At 49.6% G+C, this 20,430-nt stretch overlaps 1 protein-coding gene and 1 long non-coding RNA gene across 3 annotated transcripts; both read right to left on the bottom strand.

Annotated features, from left to right (window-relative positions):
- Positions 1–59: 59 nt before the first annotated feature.
- Positions 60–19,766, bottom strand: SLC27A1 (solute carrier family 27 member 1). Its single transcript, XM_058861783.1, has 12 exons — positions 18,567–19,766; positions 14,851–15,245; positions 13,348–13,509; positions 12,124–12,193; positions 11,903–11,994; positions 10,970–11,079; positions 9,076–9,285; positions 5,930–6,056; positions 4,780–4,917; positions 3,811–3,975; positions 2,529–2,675; positions 60–1,403 (listed from the first exon to the last, which is right to left on the bottom strand). Exons 1-12 carry the CDS (start codon positions 18,731–18,733, stop codon positions 1,246–1,248), a joined length of 1,941 nt encoding a protein of 646 aa, XP_058717766.1. The 5' UTR covers positions 18,734–19,766; the 3' UTR covers positions 60–1,245.
- On the bottom strand, positions 15,607–18,284 carry LOC131591342 (uncharacterized). 2 transcript variants are annotated; one of them, XR_009280332.1, is made up of 2 exons: positions 18,245–18,284; positions 15,607–15,768 (listed from the first exon to the last, which is right to left on the bottom strand). It is a non-coding gene; the product is annotated as an uncharacterized LOC131591342 (long non-coding RNA). The 2 variants fall into 2 exon arrangements; XR_009280331.1 differs by lacking the exon at positions 18,245–18,284 and adding an exon at positions 18,114–18,188.
- Positions 19,767–20,430: the final 664 nt, after the last annotated feature.

Here is a 20,430-nt window from a genome sequence, read left to right on the forward strand (position 1 = left end):
TTCTCCGCATTAAAGCTTCCCTCGCTGTTCCCCCCCGGGCCCCGCAGCACAGCACGCGGCACAGTCGCTGGTTTTTAATGGCCTCGCGGTCAGGCACGAGCAAGGCAGCGCATGGGGTTAAAAACGGCCCGAAAGGGTTAAAGGCAATAAATATGTCCGGGAGTCCCTGACGGGGTTAATTAGGCACGAATTAAACGTTAATTAGCGCTGTCAGAGTTAATGAGGAGGAGCCGCATCCATCGTTCTCCCTCAGTCCCGGTTTTCCTCGGAATTCTGCAAAAGTCAGGATTTTCCTGCAAATTCCTGGAATTCTGCCGGGTTCCTCCTGGATCCTTGGGAGTGCCGCTGTTTTCCACTCAAATCCCGCTTTTCTCCTCAAAATCCCGCTGTTTTCCTGGGAATTCTGCTCTTTTCCAGGAAATCCAGAAGTTTTCCAAGGGGATTTTCGCATTTTTGGGATCCCAGGGAAGTTTTCCAGCGGGATTTTCGCATTTTCAGGATCCTAAGGTGGTTTTCCACCGGGATTTTCCCATTCCCAGGAAATCCAGGGACGTTTTTCAAGGGGATTTTCCCTTTTTTGTGATCCCAGGGAAGTTTTCCAGCAGGATTTTCCCATTTTTGGGATCCCAGGGAAGTTTTCCATCAGGATTTTCCCATTTCCCGGATCCTAAATCAGTTCCCATCAGGATTTCCATCATTCCCAGGACTCAGAACTCGGATTTCCCGGATCCCAGGTAAGTTCCCATTTGGATTTCCGGATTTCCCGGATCCTAAATCAGTTCCCATGTGGATTTCCATCATTCCCAGGACTCAGAACCCGGATTTCCCGGATCCCAAGGCAGTTCCCATGCGGATTTCCATCATTCCCGGGACTCAGAACCCGGATTTCCCGGATCCTAAATCAGTTCCCACGAGGATTTCCGGCATTCCCGGGATTCAGAACCCGGATTTCCCGGATCCCAAGTCCGTTCCCACGAGGATTTCCATCATTCCCGGGATTCAGAACCCGGATTTCCCGGATCCCAGGTAAGTTCCCATGAGGATTTCCGAATTTCCCGGATCCCAAGTCCGTTCCCATCAGGATTTCCGGATTTCCCGGATCCCAAGTCCGTTCCCATGCGGATTTCCATCATCCCCGGGACTCAGAACCCGGATTTCCCGGATCCCAAGTCAGTTCCCAGCAGGATTTCCGGATTTCCCGGATCCCAAGTCCATTCCCATCAGGATTTCCATCATTCCCAGGATTCAGAAGCCGGATTTCCCGGAGCAGAGGCGCGCGTGGCTCTCGGCGTCCAGGGGGACGTAGCGGCCGCGCTGGGGGTCGAGGACGAAGAGGGGATCGGGGACCAGCCGGGGGTCCCAGCCCTCCCCCCGCAGCCGCGTCTTCTGCAGCTTGAAGGTGCCTGGGAAGGGGAAATTCCCAACGGGAACGGGCTGGGAATGCGGGAATAACACACACACCCTGCTGGCCACACCCACTTAGGCCACACCCCTCAGGCCACACCCACTTAGGCCACACCCACTTAGGCCACACCCACTTAGACCACACCCACTTAGACCACACTTATTCAGGCCACACCCACTTAGACCACACCCTCTTTAGACCACACCCACTTGGGCCACACCCCCTTATACCACACCCCCTTATACCGCACCCACTTAGGCCCCACCCCTTAAGGTCACACCCACTTAGACCACACCTACTTAGGTCACACCCCCTTAAGGCCACACCCCCCTTAGACCGCACCCCCTTAGGCCACACCCACTTAGGCCACACCCACTTAGACCACACCCCCTTGGGCCACACCCCCTTGGGCCACACCCTCTTTAGGCCACACCCACTTGGGCAACACCCACTTAGACAACACCCCTCGGGCCACACCCACTTAGACCACACCCCCTTAAGGTCACACCCCCTTAGACCACACCCTCTTTAGACCACACCCCTTTAGGCCACACCCCTTTAATCCACACCCCTTTGGGCCACGCCCCTTTAAGCCCCACCCCTCAAACTCCACCCAGCTCCGCCATTTTCTTTCCCATTTTCCTTTTCCCGCCATTTTGTGCTCCGCCATTTTGTTCTCCACCATTTTCTTTCCCGCCATTTCCTTCCCGCCATTTTGTGCTCCGCCATTTTCTTTCCCATTTTCTTTCCCGCCATTTCCTTCCCACCATTTCCTGCTCCGCCATTTTCTTTCCCATTTTCCTTCCCGCCATTTCCTTCCCGCCATTTCCTTCCCACCATTTCCTGCTCCGCCATTTTCTTTCCTGCCATTTTCTTTCCACCATTTTCTTTCCCATTTTCCTTCCCGCCATTTTGTGCTCCACCATTTCCTTCCCGCCATTTTCTTTCCCATTTTTTTCCCACCATTTTCCTTCCCACCATTTCCTGCTCCGCCATTTTCTTTCCCATTTTCCTTCCCGCCATTTTGTTCTCCGCCATTTTCTTTCCCGCCATTTTGTGCCCCTCCCCTTCCGGCCCCGCCCGTTCCGGCCCCGCCCGTTCCGGCCCCGCCGCCGTTGTTTACCGGTGCTGTCGAGGCGCGGGCGCAGGCGCAGGAAGATCGGCCGCGCGTACGGCGGCAGCAGCGGCGTCAGCGCCCGGTACAGCCCCGCCACGTCCAGCCGGCCCTCGGGATCCGCGATGGCCGCCATGCCCGCCCGGCCCTCCACGCCTGGAGCGCGGAAACACCGGAATTCGGGGGGAAAAATGGGGATTTTGGGGGAAAATGGGGATTTTGGGGGAAAAACGGGAATTTTGGGGGAAGATGGGGATTTGGGGGGAAAAATGGGGATTTTGGGGAAAAACGGGGATTTGGGGGGAAAAATGGGAATTCGGGGGGAAAAATGGGGATTTTGGGGGAATAAATGGGAATTTGGGGGGAATAAATGGGAATTTTGGGGGAAAAATGGGAATTTGGGGGGAATAAATGGGAATTTTGGGGGAAAAATGGGATTTTTTTGAGAAAAAAATGGGAATTTTGGGCAGAAAAACAGGAATTTTAGGGGGAAAATGAGAATTTTGGAGGAAAAATGGGAATTTTGGGGGAAAAAATGGGAATTTTGGGGAAAAAACGGGGATTTTGGGTGGGAAAACAGGATTTTTTTGAGAAAAAATGGGAATTTTGGGGGAAAAACAGGAATTTCGGGCGGAAAATGGGAATTTTGGAGGAAAAATGGGAATTTTTGGGGAAAAAATGGGAATTTTGGGAAAGAAATCAGTGTTTTGAGGGGGAAAATGGGAATTTTGGGGGAAAAACAGGAATTTTTTGGGGAAAAATGGGGATTTGGGGGAAATATGAGAATTTTGGGGGAAAACCGGGAATTTTTGGGGAGAAAACGGAAATTTTGGGGAAGATATCAGTGTTTTGAGGGGGAAAACGGAATTTTGGGGAAGAAATGAATGTTTTGAAAGGGAAAACGGGAATTTTGGGGGGAAAAATGGGAATTTTGGGGGAAAAATGGGAATTTTGGGAAAAAAACTTGGAATTCTGGATTAAAACCAGGAATTCGGGGATTTTCAAAAACTCATTCCTCACCCCATTATCCCAATTTTTTGGACCCGGATTCGAGCCATTCCCAACTCCCCATTCCTCACCTCCTTCCTCTCCTTTCCCCCCAGGATTTCCCCCCATTCCCACCCCAATTATCCCAATTTTTTCCCCAGGGAATTCCCACAACTCCCCACCCAAATCCCTTTGGAATCTCCCTTTTCCCACCCCGATTTCACCCGGGATTTTTCCTCCCTGATTCCCACCGGATTTTTCCAGCTCCCGGCTGCGTTATCCCGAGTTTTTTCCCGGGATTTACCGGGAATTTCGACGCCGTAGACGGCGACGTCGGTTTGCTCCAGGAGGCGGCTCAGGGTGCCCTCGACCTCGGTGCTGGAGACGTTTTCCCCGCGCCAGCGGAAAGTGTCGCCGCCCCGGTCTCGGAAGTACAAATATCCCAAATCATCCATCACCAGGACGTCCCCTAAAAACGGGAAAATCCCGGGGAAATTCCCGGAAAAACGAGGCTGGGAATGGGGGAAAAATCCCGGGGAAATTCCCAGAAAATCCCACCTGGGAATGGGGGAAAAATCACAGGAAAATTCCCGGAAAAATGAGGCTGGGAATGGGGGGAAAATCCCGGGGAAATTCCCGAAAATCCCACCTGGGAATGGGGAAAAAATCCTGGGGAAATTCCCTAAAAGTTGAGCCTGGGAATGGGGGGAAAAATTCTGGAAAAGTTCCCAAAAATCCCACCTGGGAATGGGGGAAAAATCCCGGGAAATTCCCAGAAAATCCCACCTGGGAATGGGGAGAAAAAACTGGAAAAATTCCCAAAAATCCCACCTGAGAATGGGAAAAAAATCCTGAAAAAATTCCAAAAAATCCCACCTGGGAATGGAAAAAAAATCCTGAAAAAATCCCGCAAAAATCCCCAAAAATCCCCCAAGAAATTCCAAAAAAAAAAAATCCAAAAAAATCCCAAAAATCCCCCAAAAAATCCCAAAAAAATCCCCAAAAAATCCCCAAAAAAATCCCCAAAAAATCCCAAAAAAATCTCAAAAAAATCCCCAAAATCCCCCAAAAAATCCCCAGAAAATCCCAAAAAAATCCCAAAAAATCCCAAAAATCCCCCAAAAAATCCCAAAAAAATCCCAAAAAAATCCCAAAAAATCCCAAAAAAATACCAAAAAATCCCCAAAAAACCCCAATCTCCACTCCAAGAATTCCCAAACATCTCTGGGTCATCCCGAGGAGGGAAATCCCGGGATTTGGGGCCGGGAATTACCGGACAGGTAGGCCTGGTCGCCCTTGGCCAGGACGTCGCGGGCGATTTTGCTGCGCGTGGCGCCGGCGCTGGCGTAGCCGTCGAAGCGGCGCAGGGGATCCCGCTGGTCGATGCGGCCCACCAGCAACCCCGGCTCCCCTGGAAAAACGGGAATGGCATCCCGGAATTTGGGGGGATTGGGATCCTGGAATTTGGGGGGATTGGGGATTGGGATCCCGGAATTTGGGGGGATTGGGATCCTGGAATTTGGGGGGATTGGGATTCCAGAATCCTTTGGAAACGGGATCCTGAAATCCCTGGCAAAGGTGGGATTGGGATCCCAGAATTTGGGGGGATTTGGGATTGGGATCCTGGAATTTGGGGGGATTGGGGATTGGGATCCCAGAATTTGGGATTTGGATCCCGGAATTTGGGGGGATTGGGGATCTGGATCCCGGAATTTGGGGATTTGGATCCCGGAATTTGGGGGGATTGGGGAATGGGATCCCGGAATTTGGGGGGTTTGGGATTGGGATCCTGGAATTTGGGGGGATTTGGATCCCAGAATTTGGGGGGATTGGGGATTGGGATCCTGGAATTTGGGGGATTGGGGGGATTGGGATCCTGGAATTTGGGGGGATTTGGATCCCGGAATTTGGGGGGATTTGGGGATTGGGATCCTGGAATTTGGGGGGATTGGGATCCTGGAATTTGGGGGGATTTGGGATTGGGATCCTGGAATTTGGGGGGATTTGGGATTGGGATCCCGGAATCTGGGGGAATTTGGGGGGATTGGGATCCCGGAATTTGGGGGGATTGGGATCCTGGAATTTGGGGGGATTTGGGATTGGGATCCTGGAATTTGGGGGGATTTGGGGATTGGGATCCCGGAATTTTGGGGGGATTGGGATCCCAGATTTTGTGGAAAACAGGGGAATGGGATTCCAATTATGGGAACAACAGAGAATTCCCCCAAACTTTTTCAGGATCAACTCAAAACGACCCCAAAATTTTTCGGGATCAAGTCAGGATCACCCAAAAAATTTCAGGAAAATTCCCCAACTTTGGAGGCAAAATCCAGGCAGAAAATCCCTTTTGGGACCCCAAAACCCTCCCAGATGTCGGATTTTTTTGGGATAAAAATGGGAATTTTGGGGGATTTGGGGCGGACCTGGGCTGCAGGGAATGCAGAGGCCGCGGGAATCCCGGAGCAGCTCCAGAGTGTCCGGGTGTACCTTGACCAGGCGGATGGGATAAACGTTGGGAAGGATGCGGCTGTTGAAGCCGCAGGCGCCCACCTGGAAAGGGAAAAAATCCCGGAAAAAATTCCAGAAAAAGTGAAAAAAAAAACCGGGAAAATCGGCCGGAAAATGGGGAAATTTAAATAAAAATAGAAAAAATCGGATAGAAAATGGGGAAATTCTTTTTCTTCCCGTTTTTTCCCCAATTTCTCCCAATCTCTCCCCAATTTTTTCCCTTTATTTCCCAATTTTTCTGGTTTTTTCCCCAATCTTTTCCCAATTTTCTCCCATTTTTCCCTATTTTTTCCAATTTTTCCCCAATCTTTTCCCAATTTTTCCCCAATCTTTTCCCAATCTTTCCCCTAATCCTTTCCCAATTTTCCCCCCTTTTTCCTCAATTTTTTCCCCCTTTTTCCTCATTTTTGTCCCCTTTTTTCCCCAATTTTTTCTCAATCTCTCCCATAATCTTTTCCCAATTTTCCCCATTTATCCCAAATTTTCCCCCTTTTCTCCCCATTTTTTCCCTCTTTTTCCCCAATTTTTCCCAATCTCTCCCCAATTTTTCCCTCTTTTTCCCAATTTTTCCAGTTTTTCCCCAATCTTTTCCCAATTTTCTCCCATTTTTCCCTGTTTTTTCCAATTTTTCCCCAAATCTTTTCCCAATTTTTCCCCAATCTTTTCCCAATCTTTCCCCTAATCCTTTTCCAATTTTTCCCCCCTTTTTCCTCAATTTTTCCCCCCTTTTTCCTCATTTTTGTCCCCTTTTTTCCCCAATTTTTTCCCCCTTTTTCCCCAATTTTTTCTCAATCTCTCCCATAATCTTTTCCCAATTTTTCCCCATTTATCCCAAATTTTTCCCCCTTTTTCCCCATTTTTTCCCTCTTTTTCCCCAATTTTTCCCAATCTCTCCCCAATTTTTTCCCTCTTTTTCCCAATTTTTCCCTTTTTTTCCCCAATCTTTTCCCAATTTTCTCCCATTTTTCCCTATTTTTTCCAATTTTTCCCCAATCTTTTCCCAACTTTTCCCCAATTTTTCCTAATCTTTAATCTAATCCTTTCCCAATTTCCCCCATTTTCCCCCAAATTTTCCCCCTTTTACCCCCAATCTTTTCCCATTTTCCCCATTTTTTCCCCATTTTTTCCCTTTTTCCCCAATCTTTTCCCATTTTTTCCCCATTTTTCCCCAATCCTTTCCCAATCTCTCCCCAATCCTTTCCCTGATTTTTCCCCAATTTCTCCCCAATCTTTTCCCATTTTTTCCCCAATTTTTTCCCCGTTTTTTCCCCAATCTCTTCCCAATTTTTTTCCATTTTTTCCCCAATTTTTTCCCCGTTTTTTTCCCCAATCTCTTCCCAATTTTTTTCCATTTTTTCTCCATTTTTCCCCCGTTTTTTCCCCAATCTCTTCCCATTTTTTTCCCATTTTTTCCCCCAATTTTTCCCCCGTTTTTTCCCCAATCTCTTCCCAATTTTTTTCCATTTTTTCTCCATTTTTTCCCCGTTTTTTTCCCCAATCTCTTCCCATTTTTTTTCCATTTTTTCTCCATTTTTCACCCGTTTTTTTCCCCAATATCTCCCCAATTTTTCCCCCTTTTTTCCCAGTTTTTTCCCCAATCTCTCCCCAATTTTTTTCCATTTTTTCTCCATTTTCCCCCCGTTTTTTCCCTAATCTCTTCCCAATTTTTTTCCATTTTTTCTCCATTTTCCCCCCGTTTTTTCCCTAATCTCTTCCCAATTTTTTTCCATTTTTTCTCCATTTTTCCCCCGTTTTTTCCCTAATCTCTTCCCAATTTTTCTCCCTTTTTTCCCAGTTTTTTCCCCAATCTCTCCCCAATTTTTTTCCATTTTTCCCAGTTTTTTCCCCAATCTCTTCCCAATTTTTTTCCATTTTTCCCCCGTTTTTTCCCCAATCTCTTCCCATTTTTTTTCCATTTTTTCTCAATTTTTTCCCCAATCTCTCCCCAATTTTTCCCCCTTTTTTCCCCGTTTCTTCCCCCAATTTTTCCCCCGTTTTTTCCCCAATCTCTTCCCAATTTTTTTCCATTTTTTCTCCATTTTTCCCCCGTTTTTTTCCCCAATCTCTCCCCAATTTTTCCCCCTTTTTTCCCAGTTTTTTCCCCAATCTCTCCCCAATTTTTTTCCATTTTTCCCCCGTTTTTTCCCCAATCTCTCCCCAATTTTTCCCCCTTCTTTCCCAGTTTTTTCCCCAATCTCTTCCATTTTTTTCCCATTTTTTCTCCATTTTCCCCCCGTTTTTTTCCCCAATCTCTCCCCAATTTTTCTCCCTTTTTTCCCAGTTTTTTCCCCAATCTCTTCCCATTTTTTTTCCATTTTTTCTCCATTTTTCCCCCGTTTTTTTCCCCAATCTCTTCCCAATTTTTTTCCATTTTTTCTCCATTTTTCCCCGTTTTTCCCCAATCTCTCCCCAATTTTTCCCCCTTTTTTCCCAGTTTTTTCCCCAATCTCTCCCCAATTTTTTTCCATTTTTCCCCCGTTTTTTCCCCAATCTCTCCCCAATTTTTCCCCCTTCTTTCCCAGTTTTTTCCCCAATCTCTTCCCATTTTTTTCCCATTTTTTCTCCATTTTCCCCCCGTTTTTTTCCCCAATCTCTCCCCAATTTTTCTCCCTTTTTTCCCAGTTTTTTCCCCAATCTCTTCCCATTTTTTTTCCATTTTTTCTCCATTTTTCCCCCGTTTTTTTCCCCAATCTCTCCCCAATTTTTTTCCATTTTTTCTCCATTTTTCCCCCGTTTTTTCCCCAATCTCTTCCCAATTTTTTTCCATTTTTTCTCCATTTTTCCCAGTTTTTTCCCCAATCTCTCCCCAATTTTTTTCCATTTTTCCCCCATTTTTTCCCCAATCTCTCCCCAATTTTTCCCCCTTTTTTCCCCGTTTTTTCCCCAATCTCTCCCCAATTTTTCCCCCTTTTTTCCCCAATCTCTCCCCAATTTTTTTCCATTTTTCCCCCGTTTTTCCCCCAATATCTCCCCAATTTTTCCCCCTTTTTTCCCAGTTTTTTCCCCAATCTCTCCCCAATTTTTCCCCCTTTTTTCCCCGTTTTTTCCCCAATTTCCCCACCTTCCCATCCAGGTTGGCCACGCTGCAGTTGCACTCGGTGGCTCCGTAGAATTCCCCGATTTGGCGCAGCCGGAATCGCCGCCGGAATTCCGGCCACAGCTCGGCCCGGAGGCCGTTCCCGAGCGCCAACCGGACCCGGTGCCGCAGCTCGGCCTCGCCCACGGGCTGGGCCAGCAGGTACCGGCACAGCTCCCCGATGTACTGGATCACCTGGGGGGGATTCCCAAAAAAAATCCGGGATTTGGGAAAAAAATCCGGGATTTGGGAGGAAAAAATGGGATTTTGGGGGGAAAAACACAAAAAAAATGGGATTTGGAATCAGCCATGGGCTGGCTCAGGAGGTACCGGCACAGCTCCCCGATGTACTGGATCACCTGGGGGGGATTCCCAAAAAAAATCCGGGATTTGGGAGGAAAAAAATGGGATTTGGGAGGAAAAAATGGGATTTTGGGGGGAAAAAACACCAAAAAATGGGATTTGGAATCAGCCATGGGCTGGGTCAGGAGGTACCGGCACAGCTCCCCGATGTACTGGATCACCTGGGGGGGATTCCCAAAAAAAATCCGGGATTTGGGGGAAAAAAATGGGATTTTGGGGGAAAAAACACCAAAAAAATGGGATTTGGAATCAGCCATGGGCTGGGCCAGCAGGTACCGGCACAGCTCCCCGATGTACTGGATCACCTGGGGGCGATTCCCAAAAAAAATCCGGGATTTGGGAAAAAAATCCGGGATTTGGGAAAAAAATCCGGGATTTGGGAGGAAAAAAAATGGGATTTTGGGGGAAAAAACACAAAAAAATGTGATTTTTTGGGGGAAAAATGGGATTTGGAATCAGCCATGGGCTGGGTCAGGAGGTACCGGCACAGCTCCCCGATGTACTGGATCACCTGGGGGGGATTCCCAAAAAAAATCCGGGATTTGGGAGGAAAAAAATGGGATTTGGGAGGAAAAAATGGGATTTTGGGGGGAAAAAACACCAAAAAATGGGATTTGGAATCAGCCATGGGCTGGGTCAGGAGGTACCGGCACAGCTCCCCGATGTACTGGATCACCTGGGGGCGATTCCCAAAAAAAATCCGGGATTTGGGGAAAAAAAATGGGATTTTGGGGGGAAAAACACAAAAAAATTGAATTTGGAATCAGCCATGGGCTGGGCCAGCAGGTACCGGCACAGCTCCCCGATGTACTGGATCAACTGGGGGGGATTCCCAAAAAAAATCCGGGATTTGGGAAAAAAAAACGGGATTTGGGAGGAAAAAAAATGGGATTTTGGGGGAAAAAACACAAAAAAATGGGATTTTTGGGGAAAAAAATGGGGATTTTTTGGCAAAAAACAGCCAAAAAAATGGGATTTTTTTTGGGGAAAAAATGGGATATGGAAGGGAAAAATGGGATTTTGGGGAAAGAAACACCAAGAAAATGGGATTTTGGAGGGAAAAATGGGATTTTGGGGGGAAAACACCAGCAAATAGGGGAAAATGGAGAAGAAATGGGAAAAAATGGGGGGGAAAGGGGTAAAAAATAGGGAAAAGGGGAAAAAAATGGGAAAAATGGGGGAAAATACGAGGAAAGGGGAAAAAATGTGGAAAAAACCATGGAAAAATGAGGGGAAAATGAGGAAAAAATAGGGAAAAATGGGAGAAAATGAGGAAATTTGGGGGAAAAATGGGAGAAAATGAGGAAATTTGGGGGGAAAAATGGGGGAAAATGAGGAAAAAATAGGGAAAAATGGGGGAAAATGAGGAAATTTGGGGGAAAAATGGGAGAAAATGAGGAAATTTGGGGGAAAAATGGGGGAAAATGAGGAAAATTGGGGGAAAAATGGGGAAAATGTGGAAAATCCATGGAAAAATGTGGGAAAAGGGGGGAAATGGCGGGAATTCGGGGCTCACCGTGCAGCGATATTTGACGCAATCGTCCCAAAATCTGGAGGCCGAGAATTTCTTGCGGATGACGACGGTGAGGCCGTGGAGGAGGCACTGCCCCACCCCCATGATGTTCCCTGGGAAAAACGGGATCCTTGGGATCTTGGGATGGGGCTGGGAAGGGTTTGGGGCGGGTTTGGGGCGGATTTGGGAGGATTTGGGAGGATTTGGGATGTTTGGGATGGGTTTGAGGTGGATTTGGGATGTTGGGATGGGTTTGGGAAGGGTTTGGGATGGATTTGGGGTGGATTTGGTTTATTTGGGATGAATTTGGGATATCTGGGATGGATTTGGGATGAATTTGGGATATTTGGATGGGTTTGGGATGGATTTTGGGATGGTTTTGGATATTTGGGGTGGATTTTGGATGGGTTTGGGATATTTGGGGTGGATTTGGGGTTGATTTGGGATGTTTGGGGTGGATTTAGGGTGGGTTTGGGATGTTTGGGATGGATTTAGGGTGGATTTGGGATGTTTAGGATGGATTTGGGACTGGTTTGGGACGGATTTTGGACATTTGGGATGGGTTTGGGACGTTTGGGGTGAGTTTGGGATGGATTTGGGACAGATTTGGAATATTTGGGAAGGGTTGGAAGATTTGGGATGGATTTGGGGTGGATTTGGGATGTTTGGGATGGGTTTGGGATATTTGGGATGGATTTGGGGTGGATTTGGGGTGGATTTGGGGTGGATTTGGGATGTTTGGGATGGGTTTGGGATGGATTTAGGGATGATGAGGGTGATAAGGATGAGGATGATGAGAACGAGGAGAATAAGGAGAATGAAGGTGATGAGAATGATGAGGAAGATGAGGATGAAGACGATGATGACGATGATGAGGATGATGATGAGGATGAGGATAACAATGAGGATGAGGATGAGGATGAGGAAGGCCATCACCTGCAGAGTGGTAGAGCGGCAGGCAGGTGTAGATGACGTCATCGGGGCGCATCCGGAAGGCGAAATAACCGAAGGCGGCGATTCTGTAATACCTGACAGACACACGGACAGACAGACAGACAGACAGACACACCTGGACAGGTGAGGGACACGCCCACCATGGCCACGCCCACCCTGACCACGCCCACCCCTGGCCACGCCCCCTCTGGCCCCGCCCCCACCTGCTGTGCACCACGATGGCCGCCTTGGGCAAGCCGGTGGTGCCCGAGGTGTAGATGTAGAAGAGCCGGTCTGTGCCAGGGAAAAAAAAATGGGAAAAATGGGGGAAAAGATGGGAAAAACACCGGGAAAATATGGGGGAAATATGGGGGAAATATGGGGAAAATCAGGGAAAAATATGGGGGAAATATGGGGAAAAACAGGGAAAAATATGGGGAAAAATATGGGGAAAATCCAGGGAAAAATATGGGGGAAATATGGGGAAAATCCAGGGAAAATATGGGGGAAATATGGAAAAAAATATGGGAGAAATATGGGGAAAATCCAGGGAAAATCAGGGAAAAATTCGGAATTCAACATTCCCCCTTTTCCCCTCAATTTCACTCCCAAATTTCCCCCCCATTTTTCTCCATTTTCTCCCATTTTTCCTCCAGTTTTTCCCCATTTCCTCCCATTTCTCCCCCTTTCCAGTTTTTTTCCCATTTTTGTCCCATTTTTCCCCATTTTTCCCATTTTCCCTCCGTTTTTCCCCATTTCTCCCCCATTTTTCCTGTTTTCCCCCCGTTTTTCCCCATTTTTCCCCATTTTTCCCCATTTCTCCCGCATTTTTCCCCATTTTTTCCCATTTTTGTCCCATTTTTCCCCATTTTCCCCCCCTTTTTCCCCATTTTTCCCCATTTCTCCCCCATTTTTCCCCATTTTTTCCCATTTTTGTCCCATTTTTCCCCATTTTTCTTGTTTTCCCCCCGTTTTTTCGCCATTTCTCCCCCATTTTTCCCGTTTTCCCCGTTTTTCCCCATTTTCCCCCCATTTTTCCCATTTCTCCCCCATTTCTCCCCCATTTCTCCCCCATTTTTCCCCATTTTTCCCCATTTTCCCCGTTTTCCCCCGTTTTCCCCCCGTTTTCCCCCCATTTTTCCCCATTTTTCCCCATTTTTCCCCATTTTTCCCCATTTTTCCCGTTTTCCCCCCATTTTTCCCCATTTTTCCCGTTTTCCCCCCATTTTTCCCCATTTTTCCCGTTTTCCCCCCGTTTTCCCCCTGTTTTTCCGCCATTTCTCCCCCATTTTTCCCGTTTTCCCCCCGTTTTCCCCCCGTTTTCCCCCCGTTTTCCCCCCATTTTTCCCGTTTTCCCCCTGTTTTTCCCCATTTCTCCCCATTTTTCCCCGTTTTCCCCCGTTTTTCCCCATTTTTCCCGTTTTCCCCCCGTTTTGCCCCGTTTTTACCGTCCAGGCCCTTCCCGGGGCCGTTTCCCGGGGGGGATTTCGGGGCTCGCTCCAGGAGGGGCTCCAGGGGCCGCGACCCCGCCGGGATCGGCCCCAAATCCGCGGAGCCCCAGGAAAACTTCCCCAGACGCGGCCCCAGCAGGGAGCCGGCCTCGGAAACAGCTGGAAAAACGGGAGAGGAAATGGGGGAAATTCCGGGGAAAACGGGAAAAGGGGAAAATTCCGGGGAAAACGGGAAAAGGGAGCGGGAAATGGGGGAAATTCCAGGGAAAACGGGAAAGGGAGCGGGAAATGGGGAAAGGGAGCGGGAAATGGGGGAAATTCCAGGGAAAATTCCGGGGAAAAGGGAGTGGGAAATGGGGAAAGATCCGGGGAAAACGGGAAAAGGGAGCGGGAAAAAAACGGGAAATTCCGGGGAAAACGGGAAAGGGAGCGGGAAATGGGGGAAATTCCGGGGAAAATTCCGGGGAAAAGGGAGCGGGAAATGGGGGAAATTCCGGGGAAAACGGGAAAAATTCCGGGGAAAATGGAGAAAGGGAGTGGGAAATGGGGGAAATTCCGGGGAAAATTTCGGGGAAAAGGGAGCGGGAAATGGGGGAAATTCCAGGGAAAATGGGAAAGGGAGCGGGAAATGGGGGAAAAAGGGAGCGGGAAATGGGGAAAGAGCCCCATCTCACCTGAGCTCACCTGAAACCATCTGAGCCCCTCCCCATCTCACCTGAGCCCCTCCCAACCCCACCTGAGCTCCTCCAACCTCACCTGAGCCCCTCCCAACCCCACCTGAGCTCACCTGAGCCCCTCCCAACCTCACCTGAGCCCTTCCCAACCTCACCTGAGCTCACCTGAGACCATCTCAATCTCACCTGAGCCTTCCCCATCCTCACCTGAGCTCCTCCCACCTCACCTGAGTTCCTCCAAACCTCATCTGTGCCCACCTGAGCTCCTCCCAACCCCACCTGAGCTCACCTGAGCCTGTCCCACCTCACCTGTTCCCACCTGAGCCCCTCCCCACCTCCCCTGATCCCCTCCCTGCCTCACCTGAGTTCACCTGAGCTCCTCCAAACCTCACCTGAGCCTGTCCCAACCCCACCTGAACTCACCTGAGCCCCTCCCCATCTCACCTGAGCTCACCTGAACTCACCTGAGCCCTTCCCAATCTCACCTGAGCTCACCTGAGCTCACCTGAGCCTGTCCCAACCTCACCTGAGCCCCTCCCCACTTCCCCGATCCCCTCCCCTCCTCACCTGCGCCCACCTGAGCCCCTCCCATCCTCCCCCGATCCCCTCCGCTCCTCACCTGCGCTCACCTGAGCTCCTCCCAACCTCACCTGTTCCCACCTGAGCTCCTCCCAACCTCACCTGTTCCCACCTGAGCCCCTCCCAACCTCACCTGTTCCCACCTGAGCTCCTCCTAACCTCACCTGAGCTCACCTGAGACCATCTGAGCCCCTCCCAACCTCACCTGAGCCCCTCCCCACCTCCCCCGATCCCCTCCCCTCCTCACCTTCCCCCAGCTCGGTGCCGAAGACGATGGCGGCGGCGGCGGCGCAGGTGAGGGCGTGCGCCAGCCCCGCCCCGCGCAGGTGAGAGCTGAGCAGCGCCGCCTCCACCCCGGCCTTGGCCAAACCCAACCAAATCCCGACAAATTCCGGCCGGGATTCCATGAAAACGGCCACCACGTCCCCAGAACTGAACCCCAAATCCCGGAACAGGTGAGCGACGCCGTTGGAAAATTCCTCCAGGTGCCGGAAGGTCCAGACCGAGCCGGAGGCGGCGTCCACCAGCGCGGCCTTGGCCGGGAATCGCCGCGCCGTGGCCTGGAACAGCGCCGGGATGGAGCCGCCGGAGCGGCCCAAGCGATGAAGGTTCAGCCGGACGCGGAGGAGGACCCAGAGACCGCTGGAAAAAAAGGGAAAAATGGGAATTTTTGGGAATTTTTGGGAATTTTTGGTGATTTTTTGTGAATTTTTTTGGATTTTATGGGAATTTTATGGGATTTTCTGTGAATTTTTGGGGATTTTTTGTGATTCTTTGGCGATTTTTTGTGAATTTTTGGGGATTTTATGGGAATTTTTTGGGATTTTTTTATGATTTTTTAGGGATTTTTTTGGATTTTTTAGGATTTTATGGGAATTTTTTTGGATTTTTTGTGAATTTTTTGGGATTTTTTGCGAATTTTTAAGGATTTTATGGGAATTTTTCATGGTTTTCAGGGTAATTTTCAGGGTTTCATCAAGAAATTTGGCAATTGGGAATTCGAGAGTGAAATTTGGGAATTTTTTGAGTGAATTTTGGGGTTTTTTTGAGTGAATTTTGGGGGTTTTATGGGAATTCCGTGGCCTGGAACAGCGCCGGGATGGAGCGGCCAGAGCAGCCGAAGCGATGAAGGTTCAGCCGGACACGGAGGAGGACCCAGAGCCCGCTGGAAAAATGGGAAAAATGGGAAAAAACGGGAATTTTTGGTGATTTTTTGTGAATTTTTGGCGATTTTATGGGAATTTTTGGGGATTTTATGGGAATTTTTTGGGATTTTTTGGGGATTTTTGGGGATTTTTTGGGGATTTTTTTGATTTTTTGTGAATTTTTGGGGATTTTTTTTGATTTTTTGTGAATTTTTGGGGGATTTTTTTGTGAATTTTTTGTGATTTTTTTGTGAATTTTTTGGGATTTTTTGTGAATTTTTGGGGATTTTTTGTGAATTTTTTGTGAATTTTTTGTGAATTTTTTGGGATTTTTTCGGGATTTTTTGTGAATTTTTTGTGAATTTTTTGTGAATTTTTTCGGATTTTTTGTGAATTTTTGGGGATTTTTTGTGAATCTTTTTGGATTTTATGGGAATTTTTCATGGTTTTCATGATAATTTTCAGGGTTTCAACACGAAATTTGACAATTTTGGAGTGAAATTTGGGAATTTTGGGGGAATTTGGGGGGTTTTGGAGTGAATTTTGAGGGTTTTGTGGGAATTTTGGGAATTTTGGGGGAATTTGGGGGGTTTTGGATGGAAATCTGTGAATTTTGGGGTTTTTTCCCCCATTTCTGCTGATTTTTCGAGGAGATTTCCACACTTTCCGTGACTTCTGGGCTGTTTTCCCACATTTTCCATGATTATTTTGGGCACTTTCCTGCATTTTCCACCATTTTTCCCAACTTTTTCTCACCCCTGGAATTTTCCCTCCGAGGTTTCTCCCCCAAAATTTTAATCAGGATCCCAAAAACAACAACAAAAAAAACCCGGAATTAATGGAAAAATCTCCCTTTTCCCTCTCTTTTATTTCCCAGAAAATCAGGGAATTGTCCAGCCCTGAAAACTTGGAAAAATTCCCAAATTCCCTTTTTTTTTTGGCAGTGGGAACAGAGGAGCCTTTGAGGGATCCCAAAAAATAAAAAACCCCAAACAAAGGGAGCTTTGTTTTCCCGGGATTTCGCTTTTTTTGGGAGAATCCCAAAGGTTTTTTAGGGTTTTTTGGGATGAAATCCTTGGAATTCCGTGGGAAAATGAGGATCTCAACCCCTGGGGGTGAAGGGACCCCAAATCCTGGGGAATTTTGGGGGGAAAAAAGGGGAATTCCTGATTTGGGGGAGGGAAAATCCGGGGAATTGGCAGGGTCAGGTTTGGGGTCAATTTTAGGGGATTTGGGGTCAATTTTAGCGGTTTGGGGTCAGATTTGAGAGGTTTGGGGTCAGTTTTAGGGGATTTGGGGTCAGGTTTGGGGTCAATGTCAGGGGTTTGGGGTCAGTTTTGGGGGGTTTAGGGCCAGTTTGGGGGGTTTGGGGTCAGTTTTGGGGGTTTGGGGTCAGGTTTGGGGTCAATTTGAGGGGTTTGGGGTCAGCTTTGGGGTCAGGGTCAGGTTTGGGGTCAATTTTAGGCGGTTTGGGGTCAGTTTGGGGGGTTTGGGGTCAGATTTGAGAGGTTTGGGGTCAGTTTTAGGGGGTTTGGGGTCAATGTCAGGGGTTTAGGGTCAGTTTTGGGGGGTTTAGGGCCAGTTTGGGGGGTTTGGGGTCAGTTTTGGGGGTTTGGGGTCAGTTTTGAGGTCAATTTGAGGGGTTTGGGGTCAGCTTTGGGGTCAGGGTCAGGTTTGGGGTCAATTTTAGGGGATTTGGGGTCAGGTTTGGGGGTTTGGGGTCAGTTTCGAGGGGTTTGGGGTCAATTTTAGCGGTTTGGGGTCAGGTTTGGGGGGTTTGGGGTCAGTTTTAGAGGGTTTGGGGTCAGTTTGGGGGGTTTGGGGTCAGATTTGGGAGGTTTGGGGTCAGTTTTAGAGGGTTTGGGGTCAGTTTGGGGGGTTTGGGGTCAGTTTTAGGGGGTTTGGGGTCAATGTCAGGGGTTTGGGGTCAGTTTTGGGGGGTTTGGGGTCAGATTTGGGGTCAATTTTAGCGGTTTGGGGTCAGATTTGGGAGGTTTGGGGTCAGATTTGAGAGGTTTGGGGTCAGTTTTAGGGGATTTGGGGTCAATTTTAGGGATTTAGAGTCAGTTTTGGGGGTTTAGTGTCAGGTTTGGGGTCAATTTGAGGGGCTTGGGGTCAGGGTCAGGTTTGGGTTCATTTTTAGGGGAGTTGGGGTCAGTTTTAGTGAGTTTCGGGTCAATGTCGGGGGTTTGGGGTCAGTTTTAGGCATTTGGGATCAGGTTTGGGGGATCTGGGGTCAGGTTTGGGGTCAATGTCAGGGCTTTGGGGTCAGGGTCAGGTTTGGGGTCATTTTTAGGGGGTTTGGGGCCAGCTTTGGGGTCCTGCCTCGCTGTCCCTGATGTCCCCAAGCCCCCCGGTGACTCACAAGAGGTCCCGGGGTCCGGTTTTGAGCAGGATCCTGGCTCCTCTCCATCCTCCTCCTCCCAGCCCCAGCCCCAGCCCCACCGTGTCCCCCCGGTGATGTCCCCAGACCCCCGGTGATGTCCCCAGACTCACAAGAGGTCCCGGGGCCCGGTTTTGAGCAGGATCCTGGCTCCTCTCCATCCTCCTCCTCCCAGCCCCAGCCCCAGCCCCACCGTGTCCCCCCGGTGGTGTCCCCAGACCCCCGGTGATGTCCCCAGACTCACAAGAGGTCCCGGGGTCCGGTTTTGAGCAGGATCCTGGCTCCTCTCCATCCTCCTCCTCCCAGCCCCAGCCCCAGCCCGACCGTGTCCCCCCGGTGATGTCCCCGGTGATGTCCCCAGACCCCCGGTGATGTCCCCAGACCCCCGGTGATGTCCCCGGTGTCCCCAGACCCTCCCGGTGTCCCCAGACTCACAAGAGGTCGCGGGGCCCGGTTTTGAGCAGGATCCTCGCTCCTCTCCATCCTCCTCCTCCCAGCCCCAGCCCCAGCGCGGCCGCCGCGCTCCAGCCCCAGGGAGCCCCGAGCAGCCGCAGCAGCCCCAGAGCGGCCAAAGAGAGCGCGCAGAGCCCCGCGGGACGCATGGCACCGGGAAAAGCGGGAATAACGGCGGGAAAAACGGGAATAACGGCGGGAAAAACGGGAAAAACACCGGGAATAACACCGGGAATAACAGCGGGAATAGCGGGAAAAACAGCGGGAAAAACAGCGGGAATAACAGCGGGAATAGCGGGAATAACACCGGGAAAAACACCGGGAATAACACCGGGAATAGCGGGAATAACAGCGGGAATAGCGGGAATAACACCAGGAAAAACACCGGGAATAACAGCGGGAATAGCGGGAAAAACAGCGGGAAAAACAGCGGGAATAGCGGGAAAAACACCGGGAAAAACACCGGGAATAACACCGGGAAAAACACCGGGAATAGCGGGAAAAACACCGGGAAAAACACCGGGAATAGCGGGAAAAACAGCGGGAATAACAGCGGGAATAGCGGGAAAAACACCGGGAAAAATACCGGGAATAACAGCGGGAAAAACGGGAAAAACACCGGGAAAACCAGCGGGAATAGCGGGAAAAACACCGGGAATAACAGCGGAAATAGCGGGAAAAACACCGGGAATAGCGGGAAAAACAACGGGAATACCGGGAAAAACAACGGGAAAAATACCGGGAAAAATACCGGGAAAAACGGCGGGAATAGCGGGAAAAATACCGGGAATAACGGGAATAACACCGGGAAAAATACCGGGAATAGCAGGAAAAATACCGGGAAAAACACCGGGAATAACACCGGGAATAACACCGGGAATACCGGGAATAATAACGGGAATAATACCGGGAAAAATACCGGGAATAGCAGGAAAAATACCGGGAAAAACACCGGGAATAATAACGGGAATAATACTGGGAATAACACCGGAAAAAATACCGGGAATAGCGGGAATAACACCGGGAAAAACACCGGGAAAAACACCGGGAATAGCGGGAATAATACCGGGAATAATACCGAGATTACCGGGAAAACTAACCGGGAATAACCGGGATAACTAACCGGGAATACCGGGACAGATAACCGGGATAACTAACCGGGATAACCGGGAATAATACTGGGAATAATACCGGGAACAACGGGAAAACTAACCGGGACAACAAACCGGGATGGAGAACCGGGATAACGGGATACCTGAACACCCGGGATAACCGGGATAACCGGGAATAACCGGGATAACCGAGAATAACCGGGATAACCGGGAATAACCGGGAATAACGGGGATAACCGAGAATAACCGGGAATAACCGGGATAACCGAGAATAACCGGGAATAACCGGGAATAACGGGGATAACAGGATACCTGAACACCCGGGATAACCGGGAATAACCGGGATAACCGGGATAACCGGGAATAACCGGGAATAACCAGGAATAACCGGGAAAAACCGGGAATAACGGGGATAACCGAGAATAACCGGGAATAACGGGGATAACAGGGAATAACCGGAGCCGGGATGAGGGAACGGCCAGGAAAAGGGGCTGGGAACGGGGAATGGGAAGGAAGAGCGGGAATAACCGGGATGAGGGAACGGGAACCGGGAACCGGCAGCGCCCGGGGCTCTGAGGGGCAGCGGGGCCGGGCCCGCGGGGGCCGCGATGGGGACCGGGGAGCGCTTCAGGCCTGAGCCAGGGATCCGGGACGAGGCTCCGGGGCTCGGTTCGGGGTTCCGGGGCTCGGTTCGAGGATCCGGGGCTCGGTTCGGGGCTCCGGGGCCGCTCCGG

This window comes from Poecile atricapillus, chromosome 39 (assembly GCF_030490865.1).
Source record: "Poecile atricapillus isolate bPoeAtr1 chromosome 39, bPoeAtr1.hap1, whole genome shotgun sequence".
Classification (NCBI taxonomy): domain Eukaryota; kingdom Metazoa; phylum Chordata; class Aves; order Passeriformes; family Paridae; genus Poecile; species Poecile atricapillus.